Consider the following 16,992-nt stretch of genomic DNA (forward strand, 5'->3'; position numbering starts at 1 on the left):
TTGAAGCCCTGGCCAGGGGTGGGGTGGGGGCCAAAAATTTAGGGCCTGGTATGTCTTCAGTCATTGGGAAAGTGGAGATACCACTGGGGGGTGGGGAGGGGATCACCAGGGGACCTAGGGGGATCCCCTCCCCACCCTTTCTTTTGGTCTCAGATTCACTCCTGCCCCCCTCTCCCTGACTTGGTGCTCATGTGCACCTCACTAGGGTTTGTGACCAGGGTCTGGATGAGCTTGAATTTGAATGAATTGAGTTTGTATTTCTAGCACCCTGGGTTTTTATGTGTTTTTTTCTTTTCGTTTGGTTTGTCATCCTCTATAAAGGAAGTGTATTCATCTGTGTGCTCGTTCCAGCCCCTCTGTCCTGCCCACCACCCTACTACATACTTCTGGCTACTCAGGTCTATGAGCAGTGAGATGGGGGGAGGTGGAGCATCTTCTAGGGGCATTAAAGACAAATGCAGGAGATAAGGGTTCAGGGTGTCAGCTCTTAGCTGACACTTGGCCTGGATTAACCTCAGATTGTGTAAGACTGTTCTCGGCCCTTGTCTAGTAAAGGGAATACTGTCAAAGGTGAACACTGAACAGATTCGAATCTGAGGCAGCTGTGGCTGCTGGGGGCCCTGCCTGAAGCTCAGTGAAATTGCCAACAGTCCCTGGGGCTGGGAGGAGGCAGGTGAGGGATGAGGGCAGATCAGGCTCTTCTGGGAATACCTGATAAGGAGTCAGCAAGCAAATGTTTTTAAGTAGAAGATTCTTTTTGTCAAATGAAATCTTAAGCAGAATCCCCACATATAAAACATAACAGTGGAACTACTCTGCTCTGATTAAGGTGGAGGGGGGAGTTCACAGTTCACAGCCCACCTTCCTGGCCTGTGATGGAGGCCTATGAGGCATCTCCACAGACCTTGGTACTCTGTGAAGAGTTTAGAAATTACTGACCCCAGGAAGTCTAAGCTGAAGAGTACAAAGGGGCCCAGAGAGCTAGGTAAGTTTTCGAAGGCCATGTGGTACACCAAGGTGTCCTGTGTCCCAGTCCAGCAGGCCTTTCCCTCCATTGCTTCCCCCTCTCGGCAAAGTAAGACTAAAGCTACAGGCAGTTGCCTTAGTTGGAGGGCATTTATACAAGGTACAAGTGACTTCCGATTTGCGGAACAGCTCAAATCATTTATTGTCAAACCAAGCCGACCATCCTCAGGGCTTTAGGACTGCTGCGGTCCTGGGAAGCTTACAGTGCATTCTGCTTGATCTTGGCCTTCTTGGGCTTGATGTTCATGCGTTTCCAGACTTCAGCTGTAGTGCGGTCTGCTTTGGTGACCCCACCGAAGTCGAGTGTAGTGATACGGGGCAGGGTGCACAGCACATAATGCCTGCAGGGAAGACTCGGGCTGGAGGCCAGCCCCCCACCTCAAATTCCCTTCCCCCTCCACTAGTTGCTGCTGTCTTCCCTGACTGCAAGGAATAGAGGGGCTTGAGTATAGTCTGGGGAGATCAAATTTATCCTGACTGATAGCAAGAAATGCTTAAAGGTCTGCTACTCCCTTCCAGGGTCCAAGCATGACAGAAGAATGGGCTTAGATTTCTTTTTTTTTTTTTTTTTTTTGAGACAGAGTCTCACTTTGTTGCCCAGGCTAGAGTGAGTGCCGTGTCGTCAGCCTAGCTCACAGCAACCTCAAACTCCTGGGCTCAAGCGATCCTCCTGCCTCAGCCTCCCGAGTAGCTGGGACTACAGGCATGCGCCACTATGCCCGGCTAATTTTTCTATATATATATTTTTAGTTGTCCATATAATTTTTTTCTATTTTTAGTAGAGACGGGGTCTCGCTCTTGCTCAGGCTGGTCTCGAACTCCTGACCTTGAGCGATCCACCCGCCTCGGCCTCCCAGAGTGCTAGGATTACAGGCGTGAGCCACCGCGCCCGGCCGGGCTTAGATTTCTTGTCTCTCCTCTCTCTTGCCCTCAGGGGAGCCCAGCTGGACCCCAGCTCTAGGACAGGGCACTTACCTATACCCCTTCTCCTCCTCCATGGGGTTTCCATGGAGTGTGAGGCTCCGCAGCCGAGGGAGGACAGCCAGCTTGTTCACCTCGCCCAGGCGATGGATGCTGTTGCCGTGAAGATAGATGACACTCAGGTTGAAGAAAGTTGTTAGGACCTGTTGGGGAAGGAAACCGAGAGCCAGGCTGGACAGGACCCTGGATCTATGCTCAGGATTGACTCGTGGGCAGAGACAGAAGAATTTGGGAAACAACTTGCCCCCTCCCCCCCCAACCCCCTCAGCCATACTGTATGACTCTAACCTATTTTCATTTACCTTTCAAAGGATACGGGGGAATCACACTGAAATAGAGCTGTGATCTGAGGGTCTGGGTACCAGTACTGCCACTGACTTGCCAGGTGACCGGGTGCCCCTGCCTCTCCTTGAGCCTTAGTTGCCCCTTCACTGAAGACCTTTCCAGCTTTGGTGACTTAAGATTCTATCACAGCAAGGGACGGGAATACAGAGTATCATGCTAGGCATATAAAGGAAGCTTTTAAAATAATAAATTAAATTGAGGCCGGGCGTGGTGGCTCACGCCTGTAATCCTAGCACTTTGGGAGGCAGAGGTGGGAGCATGGCTTGAGGCCAGGAGTTAAAGACCAGCCTGAGGAAGAGTGAGATCCTGTCTCTACAAAAAATAGAAAAATTAGCCAGGCGTGGTGGCATGCGCCTGTAGTCCCAGCTACTTGGGAGGCTGAGGCAGGAGGATCACCTGAGCCCAGGAGTTGGAGGTTGCAGTGAGCTAGGATGCCACTGCACTCTAGTCTGTGCAACAGAGTGACAGCCTGTCTCAAAAAAGAAAAAAAAAGAAAAATTAGTGCAATTGAGATTACTACACCAGGGGAACAGTTCCCAAGTCATGCTCCAGGTCCTTTCCCTCTGATGGGAATCCTGGACTAGAAGAGGCCAAATTTTGTTTATTTCTTAAAGCGCGAATCTGAGTTCACAAAAAGTAAGTGCTATACTTTTACTACCTACCTCTTCCACATCAGAACAGCACAAGACAGTAGGTACCCAATCCCAACAGCTACATTTTACTTCAGCTTCTAATATGCCAGTTGGTTTTCATATATTTTCATTTAATCCTCGCCAAACTTTTATGATGCTGGCATATTATCCCCATTTTTGAGACAGGGAGGCCGAAGTTTTGAGAGGTTAGGTAGCTTACCCAAAATCACATTATAAGAGGCAGACTCAGGATGTGAATGTACGTCTGTGTGACCCCACAGCCATGTGCTCTGGACTGTGCCATGCTGCCTCACTACTTCCCTGATAACATGTGGGAGTGGAGAGGCTGGGGGCTGGACAAAGTGGCTGCAGGTTCCCCCTGACTGGCCGCCGAGGGCTAGAAACTCACAGGATCAATGGAAGTCAGGTCATTGAAGGACAGGTCGATCCAGGCCAGGTTCTGTGGGTACTCTAGCAGCTGTGAAACCACCTGGCTGAAGTCTTTGAGGTCATTGAGGACGTTGTTATTCAGCCACAGGGACTGGGTCAGTGACTTCCCCGACTTTGAGTGCCTCAGTGGTCGTAGCCCTGGCCTCGGCTCCTCGCTTACCAGATCTGTGGGGACAAAGTGAGGCTTGGATATATCTTTGCTTTTCTGGTCTTTAGGGAGTGGGAAGGGACAGAGCTGGAAAGATAAGCAGCCCAAGCTATAGCTGGAGGGGCTGGCAGGGCCATAGCCTTGTGCTTGACTCCACTGTGACCCTGTCCCACAGGTGCCAGCCATCAGAATAAGTGTGGACTAAGGGCCAAAGACTTCTATCCCAAACTGTTGGCTTTCCCTGTCACACGGTCTTATGTTTATTGTATCATTGGGTCTTTGTATACCACCGCCGTGTGGGAATGTGGTGGGGAAAAACCACACCCATATTGTAAATGAGGCAACTAAGAACCAGAGTTGTTGGGGTTGAACCAAGAGATGATAGTACAAAACCCAGAATTCCCTACTGGTAGGGCCTATAGAATTTACTTCAGTGGAACACACTCTTAATGTCCTCCCTCCCTTCCATTAATGTTGAGCACCTACAGTGTGCCAGACACTGGATATACAATGGTGAACTCAATGACAGACTGTGCTGGACTCTATATGAGTAACGGGCAGGGATGAAGCAGACATTTGTGTCTTGGAGGAGCTGATGTGTACACGATGGAAACAAGCTGGCAATCAAGTGTGATAAGGGCTCTATAACAGTTGTGGCAGCACAGAAGAGGGCTCCTGACCCACTCTGGGAACTCAGGGAACTTCCCCAGGGAAGCTGAAGACTGAGCTGAATCTCAGTGGCCTAGGAGATGTTCACCAGGCAAAGAAGGGCAGGAAGCATGGTAAGAGCATGAGCAAACGTGGGTAGGGTTGTGCAGGTGCGTGTGTACACGCATCTGTGCAGGCACTGCACAAGGGAGACAAGGAAAAAGGAAACAGGAGCCCAGTCATAAAAGTCTTGAATGCCAGGCTAAGGATCTTGGGACTTACCCTGCAGGTGACGGGAAGCCACTGGAATGTTTAAAGCAAAAGAGATTATTCACGTTTTTCATTTCAGAAAGATCACTCTGAAGCTTCAGTATGGAATATGGATTTTAGGGGGTGAGTAGGACCAAAAGACCAATTTGGCTATTTCAGTCATCCAAGTAAGAGATGAGAGGAACATACAGCCAGCATGATTTGATTGACTAGATGAAAAGATACAAAAATATTTAAGGGTGGTGCCCAATTTTTTTTTGTTTGAGTGACTGGGTGGATGCTAGTTCTCTTAACTGATAGGGGATTATAAAAGGAGAAACAGGATTGGGAAGATGATGAGTTCAGGCTTGGCTTTAGTGTGTTTGAAGTTCCTGTAGTACAAAGGCAGAAAAGCCAAGTAGGCAGTTGGATATGAAGGTCTGAAGTGCAGGAGACACAGACGTGAGAATAATTAGCATAGAGTGTGTACAAGTTAGGGAAATAGATGAGATTGCTCAGGGAGAGTAAGGGTAGAGAGGAGAGTCAAGGAGGAAAGAGAGGTCCATTTAAAAAGTTAAATAATCAGGGAAAGGGTGAACCAGGAGATAACAGTTTTAAAGATGTTCAGGGAACCTGTAGTTTTATAGGAGGAGTAAGTTCCACGGAGATAAGGACTGAAAAGTAATTTTGGCAACTCAGAAGTCCCTGGTAACCTTGGTAAGGGGCTGGGGGCAGAAGCCAGATAGGAGTGAGTTCAAGAGTGAATGGAAAGTAAGGAAAAACAAGCAGATAGACTAAACAACATCCTCAGGAAGTTTGGCTGAGGAAGAGTGAGAATAGGGAATAGAGCAATGTTAGAACCCCTCAGTATGGAACACTCCTGGACCCTCCACTCCCCTCTTCTTTTTTCTTTCCTTTTTTTTTTTTTTCTTTTTGAGACGAGTCTTGCTTTGTCACCCAGGCTAGAGTACCATGGCGTCAGCCTAGCTCACAGCAACCTCAACTCCTGGGCTCAAGCGATCCTCCAGCCTCAGCCTCTTGAGTAGCTGGGACTATAGGCACGCACCACCGCACCCGGCTTTTTTCTATTTTTAGTAGAGACGGGGTCTGGTTCTTGCTCAGGCTGGTCTTTGAACTGAGCTCAAGTGATCCTCCCACCTTGGCCTCCCAGAGTGCTAGGATTACAGGAGTGAGCCACCGAGCCTAGCCCCCTCTTCTTTTTTAAAATGAGGTTCAGAAAGAGGATGGGCCTTGTCCAAGTTCACAGTCAGTGGCAGAGCCAGAAATAGACACCAGGTCTGGCTGAGGTGACTATATTTTTCTCTTTGTCTCTAAGCATTTCGTCTAAAGGCAGTCTAAAGCTGCCTTTGGGGAAGGAAGTAGTTAGTATTGCTAGCCAGCTTTTCTCCACTGTCCCTTCAGCTCTCTTACTGGACGTGCCTCTCCCTTCTTCCTCCACCCAGCATTAACTTCCTCTTTTCCTCAGCTGCAGGTCAGGCAGCATCCACCAGATGGCTCCCTGCCTTAGTCCTGGAGTGAGCAGGACCCACAGCTGGGGCTTGAGGTTGCTGGGAGATTAGAGAATACCAGAGCAGAGTACCCCAGCTCATGAATAAACTAATCCTGCCTCCCTCCACACATCTCCTGAGAACCCTGAAGTTAAATGACACAGATGAATAAAAATTAAGGTCAAAGTAACCTCATATGAACTAGCACCCAGTCTGATAAGGTAGCAGCTTGAGGAATGCCACCAAGCATGGGCTGATCCCAAGCTCCAAAGGAGCCACTGGTGGGATGGAGTTGCCTAAAACTTGAGACTACCTTGAGCTGTGTTATCAGGGATGGAGTGAGCTGTCCAGGCTGCTACAGGTTACTGCTCCCCGCCTTCCACCAAGGCACTACATTGCCTGAGGATCTGTTAAAGCTTCCTTGTTCAGAGTAAGCCAAGGCAGGTCTGAAAATTGGACCACAAGTATCAATGCTCAGTGAACTGGGAGGGATTTAGCTCCAGAAAGACCTAGGGAAACCTCTGAAGGGCTGCCATTGCCAACTTTTTCCATGTCTGTCCCCCGAAGGCAGGAGTCAGTTTGATATGAAGAACTTCCTTATATCATCTCTCAACCCCATAATGGAAGGGGATGGTAGGTGTATGGTGGGGGACTCCTTTAATACTGTAGGTGTGTGGGAGGTTAGAGGACTGTTGGGTTGGTGGTAGTACAGATTAGATATCTTCTAAAATCACTGCCATTTCAGATTCTGTGATCCATCTACTGATTAATTCAGCAAATAGTGTGCCAAGTACCCCCAAACTCTACTCCGTCTTCTAACCCCAGCTGTAAATAAGTGTTTCAGAAGCTCAGGGGAACCTGAAGAGACTCAGCTTTTCAGGGCATTGATGTGCGTCACACACACACACTTAGCAAGGAGCATAGTGCCTGGCACGCGCGCGCGCACACACACACACACACACACACTTAATAGGCACTCAGTAAATATTGAATTCTTGAATGAAGGGCAGGGCATCCGTATGGATTATGCTTTGTGCTGTAGAGTTACCCTTCGTAGTAGTAGCTTGTCTTCCTTCGTTCTGAGGACTCCACAGAGTCTCCTCCCTCAGAGTTGGGGATGGGTAGGAGGCATGCTTCCCTCCTGCCTGTCACTTCAGTTGCCTCGTATATAGCTATTGTTGCAGTTAAAACCCTTGTGAAACATGGACTACATCAATCAGAAGTGACAAAGTACACAATAAAGATCACAGTGGGTGGTTGTGTGCTCGTGTTTGACGAGTTACCCTGGGGCTCATGCTAACCCAAGTAGTGCCCTAAATCCAATCCAAGCTTAGTTACATTTGCCATCTTCCTGAGCTTAAAGGTGGCTACCAATTGCCTGAGAGAGAAAACCAAAGCCAGACAATGGGTCTAGGATAGTGGATGTTAACATATTCTGTGAGGACAGATGTACTGATGCTTTTATTAAAGACTAGATAACAAAAGCCAGGGATAGTGAAGTGTGGCGGTGTGCACCTGTAGTCCTAGCTACTCAGGAGGCTGAGGTGGGAGGATTGCTTGAGCCTAGGAGTTCGAGGCTGCAGTGAACAGACCACTGCACTCCAGCCTGGGCAACAGAGCAAGCCCGTGTCTCAAAAAGGTAAAAAATAAATTTAAAAGTAAAAAAGGCAAGGGATGAGGCTCAGCATAGGTGGCTTATGCCTATAATCCTAGCACTTTAGGAGGCCAATGCAGGAAGATTACTTGAGGCCAGGAGTTCAAAAGCAGCCTAGGTAATATAATGAGACCCTAACCCTATAAAAAAATTTAAAAATTAGCCAAGGCAGGAGGATTATTGCTTGAGCCTAGGAGTTTGAGGTTTCAGTGAGCTATGATTGCACCGCTGTACTCTAGCCTGGGTGACAGAGCAAGACTCTGTCTCTAAAACAACAACAAAAAAAAACATTGGAAATATGCCGGTTTGTTGATAATAAGACCCCTCATTTTTTACCAGTCAGAAAAAGCTTGTGTACCCAGACAGTGAAGATAGAGTTCTGCCTACTTGCTGGGACTGCACAGCAGCCTGTTTTCTTTTCACTAGTTTCCTCCTCTCTTCAGGTAAAAACAGGAGAATAAAACTACTGGCTGATACAGAATGGCTTCCCCATTTTCTTCCACCTGACTTTCCTGCTGTAGCCTGGCTTCTTTTGAAGATGATCAACTATTCAGAGCCCCCTGGTTCCTTTCAGACTTGCTGTTTTAAAACACCCCCCCCCCGCCCCCCACCAAGACAGCAACACATCTGCAAGCATATGGGAAGAATGTTTTTAGGCTTTTAAATAGAAGGCTGTGGTTTCTCCCTAGGGATCACACTGAGCCTCCTGCTGCTTTGGTGAGTAGAGTGCTGTGCTCTGGGGGCTGACCTTGGATGACTTGGATGCTTCTGAAGGAGTAATCAAGAGGGGGCTCCCGCACCGAAGTGTTCATATAGTCCCGTCTGCTCATAGTTCAGGCCATCATTCATCAGGTATAAGCATGTGCCCTGGGAGTCTGGGTTCAGCCTGGGAGGACAGAGAAGGGCAGGTGTTTCAAGGACATGGGGCATCAGCCTTCCCCATAGCCTTCTACCCCTGCTTTCTACCCTCTACTACTCTAGGCCTGCCTAGCTGCATTTCCATTTTAAGATAGTATTCTTAAAAACCTCATTTGATAGTTATAACATCCATTTCTATTTTCCAGATGAAGAAACTGAGACCCAAAGGGTAAAAGGACTTGCCCAGAGTTAAGCCAATGAAGCAGCTGTAGACTGTAGTCAGTGTCCTCAATCCTACTCTTGAGACCCTTTCTGCTACTCCACAGTAGTTACCATGGTGACTGTCTTGGTACCTACCCTCTGTTGACATCAACTGGGCTATTCTATTGCTTAACAAGCTCCTGGGGGCTTGCACTGAATCTGTTTGGTGTCTGACAGCCCTTTTCAGTTTGACCCAGCTGGGGATTTGCTACCTTCTCTGCTCAGCTTGTCTGTCAGCCCCGTTACCTTTCCATCCAAAGACCCTACTTTCAGCCACGTCCTGAAAGTAGTCACACATATATTAATATAAACACACATACACGCGCATAAAACCAGTCTACCTCTCACTCACCTGTCACTGATGCCTGAAACTCCACCATTAGGGATTCATTCCTTTGGGTTTAGGGATTGTTCCCTGTTAAAATGGAAATACCCCCTGAGAGGGGTGAACACAATGTTGTTATCAGTCTTTGCAATGAGGTGTGAGTTGTCTTACCAGATCCTTTCCAAATTCTTAGCCAAAGCAAAGCCGAGGACAGGTTTTTCTGGAGACTGGAAAGAGCCATGAAAATACTCACCTGGGAGGAAGAGAGCTGACAACACGCTTTACCAGGGGGTTTGTATGTGAATCATAGAAACATAAGACAAACAGACTGACAAGGACAAAGATTTCTCCGAGTCAACCTCCCTTTTATGATTCCATCCACTGCTGTCACCTCTATATTATTACTTCAACCGCTTTCCAAAAGGATTTGGAGTTTACAATAATAACACTCATAAGACAGGATGATTTGTAGAATAGTGCTGTCCAACAGAAATATAATGTGAGTCATAAGTGCAAGCCACATTTAGTTTTTTTCGCCTGTGTAAAATTTTCTAGTAGCCGTAAGAAAAATGAAACAGGTGAAGTTAATTTTAATAATATATTTTATTTAACTCAATATATCCAAAATATCACTCAACATGTAATCAATATTAAAAATTATTGAGCTATTTTACACTTACAGCACATCCCAGTTTGGATTAGCTACCTGTCAAGTGCTCAGTTGCCACATGTGACTAGTGGCTACCGCATTGGACAGTGCAGATGTAAAAAATTAAAAATGGAAGAGAAAGATCAGAAACTGGATTAAAGGAAGAGCAAAATGTACCAGGGACTTTAGGAATCTAAGCCTATATTTAGCTCTGAAATCCCTGGCAGCCAAAATAAATAAGGGAAACCTTGGGATATGCAGTTCTCATCACTGGGTTCAAAGAAGAATTACTTTGTATGCAGAAACAATGAAATTGGCAAATAATCTTAAAATAGAATTTTTGTTAAAAAAAACTAGGACCTGATAGCTTGTAATTCAGTTTAAGCTTAATTAAAACAGTTGAAGTAAATTCCTTGTTTGGTGATTTAACATATGTAAGGATAGAGTTTAACAAGTTTAGAGGATTGGAAAGTGAATGTCTATCTCTCAAAAAATAGCAATTCCAACTGAGTTTTGGGGAAGTCTTGGCTTGAGTCAATTCACAGCTAAATTCTCTGTTATTGACTGGCCCTGTGGGCATGGGTTGTTGATTAGGTAGGCCTGAATCTTTTAGATATCAGATTATACGCAGACAACAAAGAACACATTATTCTTTTAGAAATAGAGGAAACTGGCTTGTGTTTTGCAGTAGAGAAACCTAGTTTAGACAGATGTCCATCCCACTTCAGCACCTACAACAGGGCCTTTGAACAAGATTGGATACTATTCTCCCAGCCTGAGCAAGAGCGAGACCCCATCTCTACTAAAAATAGAAAGAAATTATATGGACAGCTAAAAATATACATAAAAAAAAAATTAGCCGGGCATGGTGGTGCATGCCTGTAGTCCCAGCTACTCGGGAGGCTGAGACAGGAGGATCGCTTGAGCTCAGGAGTTTGAGGTTGCTGTGAGCTAGGCTGACGCCACGGCACTCACTCTAGCCTGGGCAACAGAGTGAGACTCTGTCTCAAAAAAAAAAAAGATTGGATACTATTCTCAAAGTAAATCTGGGTTGGCACCCCAGAGTCCTGCACCACTGAACATGGATTTTGGCTTAAAATACTAAAGGATGGGTTTTTACTGTTAGTTTCCTTGACCATTAGAGGAACCCAGTACAGTTCCTAAGAACTTCTGGTTTTGTTAGCACTGGCTCCTGATGCATTTTCTGAATGAGTTAGGATTAAAAATGGTACCTCAAGGAGCTGGATAAATGTGCTGGTAGGAAAGTGTTATTAGTCTTCTCCATCTAAGCAGTAGCCCAGGGGTAATCACTCTTTGATTCTCCCCATGTGCACGGTAAATAAACCTTTTCCTCTTATTAAAAAAACAAAAACAGCCCAGGCTGTGAGCTAGTATCATGTCTTATTTAACACAGAAACTGGTTTACAACAGGTACTCAGGAAATGTTTGTGGGATGAATGAATGAGAAACTGCCAAGTAAGATGATTTCTGTTTCGGAAGAGTTGATGCTAAGCTGTTCTAACAATTGGTTCCAGGTTCAGCTGTTTCAGTCCACACCTCATTCACAGTAAGATATTCAATTCAATTCTGCAAACATTTGTTGAGTGCCTGCTGCCCTGTGCCTGACCAGAAGGAATGAAGCCAAGATACAAATAATAGAACCCTGTCATGAGCACAGAAAGAACTGCTGGGTTTCTATTGATTGTGGCAAACCAGCCTGCATCCAGTTCCAACTAACAGCTGCCCACTTAGTGAATACTCTCATGTTTCAACACTCAGCTCTAGTGTACCCTCCTCTATAAAGCCTTTCTTTTCCAGATAAAATTGACCAATGTTCCTTGTGTTAGATTGATTGCTTTGATGATCCCTATTCATGGTCTTTCCTGTATCCATCCCTTTTTGCATATAACTTTGTAGTTCCATCCCACTCTGATGCTGGCTCAACCATGTGACTTGTTTTGGCCAGTGGGATGTTGATAAACATGAAGCAAACAGAAGCTTTAAGAGGGGGTTTGCCCTCTTGCTCTTTGCCAGTGCCATGAGAACATGGCTGGCCTGCCGGAGGGATATGACAGATGTGCAGGTAAGAGACATATGAAACAGAACCAGTGATCCCAGCTGAGGCCATCTCAGATTAGCCTATAGCCAGCCTACCACCAGTGAAGATCAGGAGAGTCCCCAACCCGCAGATGACTACAGACACATGAGTGAGGCCAGTCAAGACCAGAAGAACCATCCAGGTGACTCAAAGACTTAGAAGCAATAATAAATGCTTATTGTTTTAAGCCATTGTGTCTTTGCATGGTTTGTTACACAGCAATAGCTAACTGACGTACACCCCCACTGTACTTTGAACAAAATTTTATCACAGCCTGTTTTCTCATTTGTGAAACGGAGACAAACCCTAGCATGAGAACTGTTGTATATCCTGCAGCAGATGCTCAGTAAATGGAAGCAGTTCTCTCTGTACTCATTTCTTTATAACCTACTTTCTATTCCCTCCCTGTAAGTTTGAGGACAGGGACAAGAAGTCAGACTTCTTCTCTCTGCCCACATTACCCTACATTGAACCTGGCAAAAGATGCATATTCACTAAAGGTTTGATGGACAAATGGAAAAATGAAAGGAGAAATGAAGGCATAAGTGGTGTCTTCAAGCTGTTGCAGCAGTCCCCAATCTTTAGGGCACCAGGGACTGGTTTCATGGAAGACAGTGGCAATGGGGAGTGGCAGTAAATACAGATGAAGTTTTGCTCACTCGCCCACGGCTTACTGCCCGCTGCTTGCTGCTCGTTGTGTGGCCCGGTACCAGTCGGCAGCCCGGGAGTTGGGGACCTAAGATACAGAGGACCTGACAGCTGGGGAGAAGTGGCAAAGCCTTAATGCTGCCTTGCTGACTCCTCTGGCTGTGTTTTTGGAGTCAGTCTTTCTCAGCTGCTATTCTGGCTTATGATCAGGAGACAGATCCCAGCACCTCTATCTCTCCAGACGGAATGACCTGACCTGACAAACGACAGGGTTAGGGGCATACCTGCCTTGTTTTGGAATTCCAAAATTCCAACTGAATTTTTCTTTTCCAAACAGCTAAATATCTTTAATTGCCTTTTTTTATTGTAATAGTTAACATGATAGCTGAATAGAGTCAAACATAAAGAAGTGTATCAAGTAGAAACTGAAAGTCTGAATCTCCATTAACAGTTTGGGAATATAACCTCCTAGAATGTATATATAATAAGATTATGTACATATTTTTTAAAATACTGTCTACTCCTTTATAAACCTATTTTTTCTTTTCAAATTGTTGTAGACTCCCTTACCCTTTTAATAGCTGCAGAGTATTCCATAGTATGTATCATACTTTAACATTATTTACTTAATTTAACTTTATTTAACCAATCCCAAATTGACAGAAATTTGTTTTCAGTTTTTGGAAATTACTAATAACTGGAATCTGATTTGTTGCTAGCCTATTCCTGCCCTCTCTCAGGCAAGCAGCAACATGATGGCACAGGAAGCTTTGAGGAATAATCAGATGAGATCTGATACGAGATTCAACAGCTTGGCCTAGAGAGTTTCTGTTTATTGGCTACAGGTAGAAGAAAAATCAAATGCCACGAAAAATCTGCCACATAATCTAATATACTCTGGGAGGTTATATTCCCAGGTTTCAAAGAGAGGCCAAGATTCAGCCTGGATCCTGTCCCCCTTTTTACTCCCATTTCTTTTTTTTTTTTTCTTTTTCCTTTTATTATCATGTCTTAAAGCTAAATCTACTCCCATTTCTTATCCTCACCTCCAATTCTGCCGTCCAGCCAAATGCAACTACTCACAGTAAGTTCCCTGCACCTGCCTCTGGGCGCGTGGAACAGTTTCTCCTTCCAGCTTTCTCTGCTTGGAGTATAGTTTCTTCCTTCCCTTTTTTTTTTTTTTTTGAGACAGAGTCTCACTCTGTTGCCCTGGCTAGAGTGCCGTGGTGTCAGCCTAGCTCACAGCAACCTCAAACTCCTGGGCTCAAGCAATCCTTCTGCCTCAGCCTCCCGAGTAGCTGAGACTACAGGCATGCGCCACCATGCCTGGCTAATTTTTTCTATATGTATTTTTAGTTGTCCATATAATTTCTTTCTATTTTCTTAGTAGAGACGGGGTCTCGCTTGCTCAGGCTGGTCTCGAACTCCTGAGCTCAAATGATACACCCGCCTCGGCCTCCCAGAGTGCTAGGATTACAGGCGTGAGCCACTGCGCCCGGCCTCTTCCTTTCTTTTGCCTTGCTAATTCTTACTTCACGGCTCAGCTCAGGTTTCAACTTTTCTTCTTCTTCTTCTTCTTTTTTTTTTTTTTTTAGGGACAGGGTTTTGCTATGTTGCCCAGGTTGGAATACAGTGGCATGACCAAAAGTCACTGTAACCTTGAACTCCTGGGCTCAAGCCATCTTTCTGGCTCAGCCTCCCAAGTAGCTGGGACTACAGCCATGCACTACCACACCTGGCTAAGTTATTTATTTATTTATTTTGTTTGTTTTTTATAGAGACAGGGTCTCACTATGTTGCCCTGACTGGTCTCAAACTCCTGACCTGAAGCAATCTTCCCGCCTTGACCTCCCAAATGCTACGATTACAGGCATGAATCACCACGCCCAGCCTAGGTTTCAACTTTTCTGAGAAGCGTACCCTTATCCCCAAATCTGGACGTGGAAATTCTCTTCTGGGCTCCTGTAACACCCTATACTTATTGCCATGGTAGCACTCATAATACTATAATTATCTGCTTACTATTTATGTCTATAAACTCCACCAGGGCAGGAACCATGTTTTTCTCATAGTTGTATCTCATAGTGGTGGCAAGTAGTAGGTGCTTAACAAATACATAAAAAATTGCAACTGAGTAACAGCATAAAGGAGAGGGACGTGACATTGCTATACTTGAGGGATCTGACCTGGTCTGAGCAATAGTCTTCAGGAATGACTTCCTAGAGAAGTGATTAAGAGAAATCTAAAGGATAAGTATAAATTAACCATAGCAGGGGACAAAGATGAGCATTCCAGGCAGAAGTAACAGCTATATGCAAAGGTTCTGTGGTGGGAGGGTACTTGAGAGAGGAGGATGTATGGTTAGACTAGAGGCTGGAGACATAGGAGCAATAGGAAGCCACAAAGTATATATTTACATGGGGGTGGGGGGAGAGTGAACAATATCAGATTTGCATTTGGATGGATTACTTCCACAGTATTTAAAATGGCTGGGAGGGAAGGCAAGAAAGATGTGATGACTAGATGAAACAGGAAGTTAAGCTGGCAGGACTTCATGATAGATGGGAAAGGGAAGATGTATTAAAGATAACTCTCTAGCCGGGTGTGGTGGCTCACTCCTGTAATCCTAGCACTCTGGGAGGCCAAGGGGGGAGGATAGCTCGAGGTCAGGAGTTCGAGACCACTCTGAGCAAGAGCGAGACCCCGTCTCTACTAAAAATAGAAAGAAATTAGCTGGATAACTAAAACTATATAGAAAAAAATTAGCCGGGCATGGTGGCACATGCCTGTAGTCCCAGCTACTCGGGAGGCTGAGGCAGAAGGATTGCTTGAGCCCAGGAGTTTAAGGTTGCTGTGAGCTAGGCTGACGCCACGGCACTCTAGCCCGGGCAACAGAGTGAGACTCTGTCTCCAAAAAAAAAAGATAACTCTCAGGATTTTGGCTTGTGAATATTGTGGATAAAGGTGGGAGCATTGGAAGAGATCCAGGCTTGGAGGAGAGGGTTGGGGTGCATAGAAATTATGAGTTCAGTTTCTGAAATGTTGAGTTTGCATTGCCTTTGAGATATCATGAAGGAGATGTCTCGGTGGCAACTGGCTATACAGATCTGGAGGTCAAAGATGAGGGCTGGGCTGGAAATACACACTTGTGTATACATGCACACAGTTGGTAAATGAAGTTGTGGGTGTGGATAAGAGTACCCAAGAGAATATAGAATATGGCAGGAAGCAGGCATAGGACCAAGCCTGGAAGAACTGTGAGATAGTCGGTGAACCAGTCAAGGCCAGGTAGCTGCCAGCCACAAGCCAGCTAATCATGGCAGCTTCATACATGGGTGCTGTGTTAGCCAGATTGCTTCCTATTTAGTTTAGTTTTATGTTCAATTTCCATTGTCTTCAGTCTCTCTAGTTCTTTCTCCCCATTAAAACTTTCAGGGAAGGATTTGAATCTTATTCAGGCTGAAGTGTAAGTAACCCAAAGTAGGCCATACAGGTTCTTCTTCCCTGGGGCAGTTTAACCTATTTCCTCCAAACAGTGCTAAATCTATAGAGGTAGCAAGCTCAAGCTAAAGAGACTTGGTTGGAAGTTGGAGAACTGGGGTCTAGTTCTAGCTCTGTCACTGATTTAGTGTGTGGCCTTGGACAAGTCACTTCTCCTCTCTGGGTTTCAGTTTTCCAATCTATGAAATGGGGATAAATATCCTTGACTCAGAGTTGTTATGTTATCAAAAGACTGAAAGCGCTGGGTAAGTTACTAAATGTAATAAATCTGTCATGAGGACTGCAAAAGGAATGAAGCTCTAACTGTAGAGCTTTGAGAAGCAGACCATGGAGGAGGTGTAGGGAGAAGAGATAATTTAGGGACAGTATCCTTAATGAGTGTGTGTGGGAGAATCCTGAAGAGTCTCTGAGAGGGGGTCTTCCATCTTCGAAGAGGAAGGAAAGAGGCACTTCAAGCCCCATCAAATTGCTTACATCTTCAGAATTAGGGACTTTTTACTCTAATGCTACTCCCGTGTCTTGAAGAGGGTCTCAGTTCCTCAGAGGAAAACCAACCCTAAGTCTGAGGGCATTTCAGATTTCCCAGGGTGTGTCCAGGACTTGAGGTATCCGTATTTGGGGGGCCGATGTTTGCGTTGGGGGGGCTCTCAAGCAATCCCAAATCTGAATGGGTATGTATCTCAGCAGCCGTCCCGTTCACTGCCCCCATATGGGTGTTGTGACTTGTTCACTGTGAAAAGGGGTGAGGGTTAGCGGGGGAGATCTCAGGTTCCCGAGTAGAGAAGTTCCTAGTCTTTCTGTGGTGCCTCTTGCCTCTCCATAGAGCTCTTGTTCCCTAGAGCAGGTTTCCTGTTTTCCCGCCCGACTCACCAGCACTTGCTTCCTCTCCAGCCTCGGCGTCCCACTATCTCAGGGTTACTCGGCGCAACTCCATAGCAACTATCTTCGTCACCACGTCCCGGCCAGCGCCGTAAGTGCTGCGCGATGCCTCCCGGGACCTGTAGTTCTTCG

General features: G+C 45.8%; 1 protein-coding gene across 4 annotated transcripts; it reads right to left on the reverse strand.

The window, feature by feature from the left end:
- Positions 1-68: 68 nt before the first annotated feature.
- LRRC51 (leucine rich repeat containing 51) lies at positions 69-16,905 on the reverse strand. 4 transcript variants are annotated; one of them, XM_069471033.1, is made up of 6 exons: positions 16,852-16,905; positions 9,113-9,196; positions 8,390-8,527; positions 3,394-3,599; positions 2,002-2,150; positions 69-913 (listed from the first exon to the last, which is right to left on the reverse strand). In XM_069471033.1, exons 3-6 carry the CDS (start codon positions 8,469-8,471, stop codon positions 844-846), a joined length of 507 nt encoding a protein of 168 aa, XP_069327134.1. In that variant the 5' UTR covers positions 8,472-8,527; positions 9,113-9,196; positions 16,852-16,905; the 3' UTR covers positions 69-843. The 4 variants fall into 4 exon arrangements, with proteins under 4 accessions (XP_069327134.1, XP_069327133.1, XP_069327132.1 ...); XM_069471032.1 differs by lacking the exon at positions 8,390-8,527 and having other exon boundaries at positions 843-1,367; XM_069471031.1 differs by having other exon boundaries at positions 843-1,367; positions 8,390-9,196.
- Between the last annotated feature and the right edge of the window lie 87 nt (positions 16,906-16,992).

Source organism: Eulemur rufifrons, chromosome 6, assembly GCF_041146395.1.
Source record: "Eulemur rufifrons isolate Redbay chromosome 6, OSU_ERuf_1, whole genome shotgun sequence".
Taxonomy (NCBI): Eukaryota; Metazoa; Chordata; class Mammalia; order Primates; family Lemuridae; genus Eulemur; species Eulemur rufifrons.

Coding starts and splice junctions, on each gene's coding strand:
- LRRC51 (XM_069471030.1), bottom strand. CDS start 3,768: ATGGCTGGCACCTGTGGGACAGGGTCACAGTGGAGTCAAGCACAAGGC. Junction 2,151..3,393: donor ACCTGACTTCCATTGATCCT/GTGAGTTTCTAG, acceptor CTTCCCCAACAG/GTCCTAACAACTTTCTTCAA. Junction 1,368..2,001: donor GAGGAGGAGAAGGGGTATAG/GTAAGTGCCCTG, acceptor TCTTCCCTGCAG/GCATTATGTGCTGTGCACCC.